Here is an 8,167-nt window from a genome sequence, read left to right on the forward strand (position 1 = left end):
TGTTTCTATGAGGTCTCCCCTCATTCTTCTAAACTCCAAGGAATACAGTCCAAGAGCAGACAAACGTTCCTCATATGTTAACCCTCTCATTCCCGGAATCATTCCAGTGAATCTTCTCTGTATTTTGTTACAGTGTCAATGGTATGCTTAAGTTTGTAAAATTAACTTCCTCTTGGATGATGATTTTATATATAAACCCTTTGGGGTACTTCGGTTTCCTCCCAGGTTCCAAAGTCTTACAGGTTAGGAGGTCAATTGGTCACGTAAGTGTTACTGAGCAGCATGGACTAATTGTACCGGAGAGCCTGCAACCGTGCTATATCTCTGATGTAAGTCTATATCATAATCATACTAATCTCCTTGCTTTACCTGGGAATAGATAACGTGCTCCTCCGGTTGTCGATCTTTGCGAAATCGTTTGCTGACGCTGTGGTTTAGTGAAGCGTAGGCAGTGGTGTGCTCAACCGGTGCTTGTTCAGCCTGTTAGAAAAACATATTTAGTACAGCTAACTGAGACAGAACTCAGTGATCATAAACTAAATTAGAGTTCTAAAACATAACACCAAGGATAAAAAAAAATTGTTTGAAAAACATTTTGTCTGCGCACAATTATACTCTCCGTACATTATACCGAAGGTGAGATCTCGACCGTTTCAGGCTTGGAAATCGCTATGTTTAGATTTTCAGAACACCGCTTATAACAGTCCTAGGGATAGGATGGTGTTCTCAGTTCTGGCCATCTCTGTTTTTTTTTTCCATCTCCTAAATTCTATCTCTTACATCGCTCTAAATTCTGTGCACGGGCACAGGCCTATCTCGGCACAGGATCTATCTTTTACGCATGCGTCGCATTATTGTACTCATTGTCCTGATCAGAATTCGTCTGAAACTGTGACCGTTACCGCTCATATTATTTAAATTAAGGATATTGGAGCAAATGGCAAGTCCTGATGCTAAGTGTCGCTTAACTCAAGCCCGTAACACGGGAGCGGCATCCTGCACTTCTGTTGATTTGATTGGTTTTCCTGGTGAATCACTTAAATTGCGATCGGAGTAGGTAGAGCCATTGGACGTGGTCGTTGCAGTAAATGATAAAAATGGTAACTGTATTGCTGAAATAATGGCATACATTCCAGAGTAATAAAGTAATAGTAAAAATTTAATCATGAATGCTTCAGCTTCAACTTAAATATTACTGTAAGAAGTAGCCCTAAATTTCCGGAAGTTTTACAAACACTGCTAGAAATTTTAGCGGTATTCTACCATTATGAAATCAGTGATGTGTGCATGACTACCTTATCTTAGCTGCTACAGTCGCTTCGTTTGCATCTAAAGTCGTTACGTAAAATTAAAACGAAATTTGTTGAACTGGGGAAGTGATTAATGAAACACTAGAAGACAAATGTTATCAGGAGAATGAATCCAGGCGGAAAAAAAAAACATTGAAGTGCGGGAAACATGAAGTAAAACAGAGAAATAGAATACAGAAAATTTTAGTAGATCAGGAACAACCAGTTAAACAGAAATAGTTCACGTTCACTTTGCATTCTGCGGTCGTCAATCTAGAGTGTCAACTGGTTCCCTTTCCAAAATCGGTCAGTAGCTACAGATTATTTTCTGGTTTGAATCCAAATGGGAGAGGACAATACTTTTTATCCGTTTTAGGCTTTGCTTCCCAAATTGAGGATGATAATCATTCAGCGTAGCATAGTGGACTAGAAGGTGTCATGTGGGGTTTCGTTTAACATGTGGTTATCATTGTTCACCACATACTACAAGGTCTTGTTGCAAGTATATTCGATACCATTGCAGGTTACGCACTGCTGTGCGTATCTTTTTGCAGATCGGGGTTAAAACTGCATTTAATATTGCTAGAACCATTTCAGTAAAACAAGATTCCGTTACATTTTTACCTTGATGCTGTCCGTCAGTCAAATATAACATACATTACGAATTGATTCGTGCACGTAAGGTACTTTCCCATTGTCCAGTCAACTGCGATTCTCGTAAGCTAGCATTAAGTAGTTTCTCACACTCTCAGATATGTGTTGAAATACTCGTCAAAACAACTCACCTTCCAATGGTAAATATTACTGTTCACCTGACAATCCAACCGGTTATGAACCGGTGTGGATTCTTGAAAGGTTACAAGAAGCAGATGCAAGGAAAATATTCAAATAAATCTTGGATATATACTTGAAAATAAATACTTGACGGGGAAAATTGTTTTATTTTCCCTACCACGCTCCAAAGTGTTATGCAATAAAATACATTCATAATATCTTTGCTATGCAAATATCCCGCTCTGAAACAAGACTAGTCGCTTCACCTACCGGGTCTTCATTCTGACATCCCTCCAAAGAATTTGTGTTACCCCCTTCAGAAAAGAGAACAAAAATAAATGATTTGCATTGTAAACATTGAACATTTTTCATTTGATACCAATATAATTAATTAAGTGGAACTGCTGAAGGTACGGATCTTGCAGAAAATATTTGTTAGTAACAGTCGTGCTAATATACTGTGTTCTGCATTAAGCTGGTGCTAAGCTGAAAAGGCATTGACTTTCAACAAGGTTGTAAAGTGATCATAGCATAACAGCGGCGGTGCTGTATTTAAGTATGGCAAACAAAATGGAAATTAAAACCAATGAGACGGGCATAAGTTGGTCAATGTTCTTTGCACAATCAGAGGGAATTTAGATATACGCCAAGACGTTTACGTTTCAAAATACGGAGCTACCATTGTACGGAAAAGACATTTGAAGAACTCCAAAGGGATATAACGGCATTCGTAAATCAGATATGAAATAATTCCAGTGGAATCGTGAAATAGTTAAATTTTAAGATCAAGCATGTATTGTGACAGAATATTATCATTGAAATTCGGCTTCGTAAATCGTGATCCATGTCCAATCATTCTGTAAATGTCATTTACTGTTTTGAAGTTAAATATCATCAACGCTTCTATTTTATACGAATAGAGGTGATGTAAGAAAAGCGATCAGTTTCCTTACCGTGTGATCTCTTTAACTTCAGTCTCAGCAAAAGTATTATCAGAATTAAGATTGCCGATCCGCCCGCTGCACGTTCGAGAATCAATCTGGTATCAGCGCCTTGAAAAAGAAACCGTGAACCATTCATACAACTAAACACAAATCCACACATGACAATCAATAGTGCAAACTATTCTTTAGGCTCCTTTCATATCTCACCACACAATGATTGGAAAATGCACAGAGTATACAATATAGAACAAAGATATCCGATTTTTAGTTTCTCCAGACACATACGAGCTATTTTCTGAGACTAAGAATAGGCTCGGCTGCATCTTCCTATACTTCTCTTGACAATAGATATCAGCAAAACTATAGAACGTGTAAACATCAAACAAGATACGATTCTGATCTCGATTCAACCGGTTAAATCATGTCTGTCAAGAAGATTCTTTCGTACGATCAAAATGTAAAGGTAACTCGTTGAATCGCCACAGGAGTCCCGATGCAACAACAATTCGCTTCCGCATTACATGCTGAAATTACTCGTTAACTTCATGAGTTTATAACACTGTAATCTCTAAGCCTCCTGAATGTGTATCGAGCATATTAAACGTATATTCCCACTGTTATGGTTTCCACAGGTTTAGGAGTGACAAACTCGAATTCATGGAAAACTGCGTAATGAAAACATAGACAAAACTAAGTCATCCATTTGAATTCTGCTGCCTACTATTATTAGAAGGTAATTACGCGGAGATTAAATTTTGACAAAGTCTGTCCACAGTTTCGCTCCCTATGCATTCGTTTCAGGTGGCAATTAAGTGTCACACCTCAGTGTTCAGGAATTCCTATCTTCATTCAGATTTTGCCCCATCTCCACATTTTTTTCCGGTAAAACTATGTCAATTAAGTACACCTTCGCTTATCAGCAGATGGTTTCCCCCGTTGTTATATCACCATGAGATTCAGAGTTTGTTTTACTTTGTCTCATTTTTGACTAATGTCAAGAATTTTGTTACCTTACAAGTACTACACGAATTTAATTTCTTAATTCATCCTGCACGATTTAAACTGAGGGTATAAGAAATTTGTTTTAACACCATTCACATTGAATGTTCACTGCAAACAAGTAATCTTAACATTCCGCCCTTCTTCTGTGTTTGGGTAGCTATTCAGCCCCTGTTCTTAACCAGGTTTGATCTACCCACCTATATTGTTTGGAAACGTTTCCAACTTCCCGGAACGCTAGAGATTCTGAACGTGTTAAAAACTCAGAGTAGCACACAAAATACTGAAGGTACGCAGCAGATCAGGAGAGGAATAAAGTAACGACGTTTAGATCCGAGACCTGATGTCAGGACGCAATCAAGACACCATCTTACCTTGCTCCAGGATGTGGCTGAAACAAGCAGGCACCGTGAGGGAGACATGCAACACCAGACAGATGTAAACATCTTTTCCCCAAGCAGACTGATTAATTTCCAATAAACTGTAAGCCTCATATAAACCCTCCGCCGTCCGGTTAATATCCGTTTTTATTCCAGTGTGAATTTGCCTGTTATTTTCTTGCCAGACGATTTGTAATTCCTTCGGGTAGAAGGCAGCTGTTTTACAAAGGAGTTTCCGAGGAGACGAAAACTCTGCAATAGGAACGATTTCCAATGGAGTTGGGGGAGCTTGAATAAAAAGAGAGTTATTTTGGGTGTTACAATCCATTTAGTTCAAATAAATTCCTTTATCTTCCCGCCAATTTCAATGACATCTCATTATCAAATTAGTTACCCGCCATAGGTTCCCAGTATTTTACAAATTATTTTAAGTTCAAGTTCAAGTTCATAGTTAATAAACCACACAGATGTACATGGCTAAATGAAACATCCTTCTTTATACTTTATACTATATACTTCATTGTCTTCTGGGGTCAACTGCAAAATGCAGTCCATGTATTCACACACAGCACGTGCAGTCACCATCCAGTACATACAGTGCAAAATAAACAAAGCAAAATCGAGGCACCGTGCAGAGACAGATGAAAGGAAGAATTCGAAGAAGACACCGAGAAGGTGAATCTAAGGCGTGAGAGGTGAGAAAGACATTCTGTTTTGAATGGTCTTTCAGCTTTATCACATGATTCTCTTTGCGGCAGCGCGTTGGCTTTGGAAAATATTCCTTTCTGTATTTTTTCCATTTCCAATCAAAACTGAACGATAAAACCCAAAATATGACAGATGTCCACACTCCGAATGCAAGAAGCTCTTGCACGTTGGTTTAATATTCTGGCAACTCATTTGTTCAGGTAGCTTTTCAGAGCTTACGTTGGAGCTTTCCAGTTATAAACATTCACTGATAGAGTTTTCCTCGGAATGTATATCATTGCTAGAAAATTTCTCCCGCATCTAATGTGTTGAATGTGGCAAATCCTACCCTCCATGAAACAACTAGGAACGGGAAAGCGGAGATGATATTAAACGCATTTATTCTACATTTCTATTCTTTCATAAACCTGTCGGCCTGCAGCAAAATGGTCGAAAATGACCTGGCACTGCTATACGAACGATGGTGCCCTGCAGAGAGGCAACCGAGGAGCTGAACGAACTCCGCTTCTCTCTGCAGAGATTTCACTGAAAGGTAAGCCCAAAATTCACGATCTTGTAAATGTGGACTGCTCCCGCTACAACTATGGTTCGTATTTAACTTAGGAAAGTCTATTTTCAGATTTCTTTATAAATATTTCACAACAGTTAGCATTTCACTCTGCCTACAATGGCCATCCTGAGATCACGGTTGCCCGTACAGCACTGCCATGGACCATATACAGATGACAGATGTTTATGTGCTTGTTGCCATGAGGCAAATTAGTTTGTATAAATCCTCATGGCCCGAGTTGGAGTCCCATCCGAAGTCTTGGGAGGCTCGTGCATAATTTGAAGGTGCCTTGATAGAGGTATTCAAAATATCCTGACCCACGGGTGAGGAGCCGGAACTGGACATGACTAATTTTTGCAGATGTTCAAGAAACGCTCTAAGAATGCGCCGCAATCTTTCAGGCTGGTGAGCCTGACGCTTGCAAAGGGTAACTTATTGGAAATATTCCAAGTGACAGGATACATAACTATTTAGACAGGTGTGGGAATAGCCATCAAGATCATGCGCATGGTAAGCAGTGTCTGGCTTATCTTAACGAGCTTTTTGAGGAGTTTACCAGAGACCATGTTGAAGGAAATACAGTAGATGTTGTCTACATGGCAAAACCTTGTGCAAAGTCCGGAATGAGAGGCTGATCAAGATGGTTCGGTTGGCATTCAGGATGAAGTAGTAAACTGGATTTCACATTGGCTTGGCGGGAAAGCCAGGGAGTGGTAGTGGACGGCTTCTCTCTGACTGGAGGCCTGTAACTAGAGGTGTGCCACGGGAATCGGTGCTGGTTACGTTGTCAGTTGTCATCGATATTAATGATTTGTATGATAATGGATTAAACTGGTTCAGGAAATTTGCAGATCTGGAGAGTAGGGAATACATGCAATGTGATACGGGACAGCTGTTAAAATGGACTGTAAAATGACAGCTGGAATTTAGCCGCTTCCGAATTCCATTTGTGCGCAACTCTCTACCCTTTACATTTAAACCTATCAAAATTCATCTCGATTTTACGATTTCTATGTCTCTCCCTATTTTGAAAGGGGAAAGAGGTATAGATTTTGAAAACTTTTGCAAAACACATTTGGATTGATAATTTGCAGCGCTTGCGACAAATAGGTAAATTATATTGCTATTAATACTTTTGGATCTGGGTGAGTTTGTAACCTTGACATATCCTATAAGAGAGTTGATAAAATTGTTCATGATTTGCATCCTGTGTGATGGGAAATCGAGCTTTCCAACTACAGCCACTCACATTAGTAACAATATTATTTCGACATCTTGCCTGCAAAGCAAATGGACTTGAAAATTAATTCCTTGTTTTTGAAGCACCATCCCGATAATAATGCTAAAGTCGAAGGGTATCACTAACCTTGGACATTAGCTTTAAATAGGGGATTGCCGATCGATAGGTCTGCACTAACAGCAGTTGTAAGGAGTACGATACAACAAACAGAATCAACGTTATTTCTCGCCCAATTGACGCTGCCTGAAATGTGATAATTTGCTTCTGTTCTTTTTAACTCTACAATTGGAGCTTGTAGAATGGGGTTTACTTTAACGCGTGAAACAAATCCACACTCGCCATTTGTTTTATCAAATAGTAACATTACATATTAATCTCATCATTAGCTTTAATTTAAATTGCACAAAAGAGAAAATCTCCTCGCAGCCGCACTAACCGAACACAGTGAGCTTGGAGCCACTTCCATTCCAGAAAGATTGTTCCCGATACTTTGCTCCACAGTAGTAAGTTCCGGAATCGGCGAATTTCACATCCAGAAGAACAAGCGTTCCTCTTGTTTTGTCGAGACTAAATCGTTTTCTGCCGTCACTTTCTAAAAATGCATTCTCGCCTTCCCTCCACCAAAGAAAGTTAACAGTATCTTTTGATATTGGAGTATTGCAGTGCAAGGTAACATTCGTTCCGCCCGGAACGTCCAAGTCCGTAGGGAATTGATATACTCTGAACGCAAGCACTTCGACTGCTGCCGGAAAAAAAAACAAGAGCATTAATAACAGCTACACACAGGGAATAAATAAGAACCTAAAGACGTGCTGTATGTTACTGAATAACGAAGAGACAAAGACGACAGAATTGCTCAACCGCTGAAACTAGGTATGCAGCGGGAACCCAGGTTTAAATTTTCTAAAACAGAATACTCAGTTCAGAAACGGAACATTTAACTTAGCATACATAGACAGGTAATAGCCAGAAGCGCCATGTACGAAACCGTAAATTTCTCTGACATATTACAGAAACCGAACCGAGCAATTTTGGGGTACAAGTGATATTCTGAGGAGTTTGCGGAAGGAATAAAAATTCAAGAGTAAATATATGAACCGTGTAACCATGACGTAGGATGACGCCTCACCAAGACAGAAGCAGGTGTTTCAAAGATCGTTATACTGGGCAGACAGGGCAGTGAGACCTCTTCCCTTTTCAATTGTTAAAGGGCTATCCAGGGCTTTCAAATTTATGTTCGGATTTTGTGCACTATGCTGAATTCAGGAATTATCCATTTCTTT

General features: G+C 39.4%; 1 protein-coding gene across 1 annotated transcript; it reads right to left on the minus strand.

Moving 5' to 3' along the window:
* Positions 1-475: 475 nt before the first annotated feature.
* On the minus strand, positions 476-7,919 carry LOC134356589 (immunoglobulin lambda-1 light chain-like). Its single transcript, XM_063067549.1, has 5 exons — positions 7,836-7,919; positions 7,321-7,626; positions 4,381-4,674; positions 3,017-3,115; positions 476-480 (listed from the first exon to the last, which is right to left on the minus strand). The coding sequence occupies exons 1-5, from the start codon at positions 7,888-7,890 to the stop codon at positions 476-478; spliced, it is 759 nt and encodes a 252-aa protein (XP_062923619.1). The 5' UTR covers positions 7,891-7,919.
* Positions 7,920-8,167: the final 248 nt, after the last annotated feature.

This window comes from Mobula hypostoma, chromosome 14 (genome assembly GCF_963921235.1).
Source record: "Mobula hypostoma chromosome 14, sMobHyp1.1, whole genome shotgun sequence".
NCBI lineage: Eukaryota > Metazoa > Chordata > Chondrichthyes > Myliobatiformes > Myliobatidae > Mobula > Mobula hypostoma.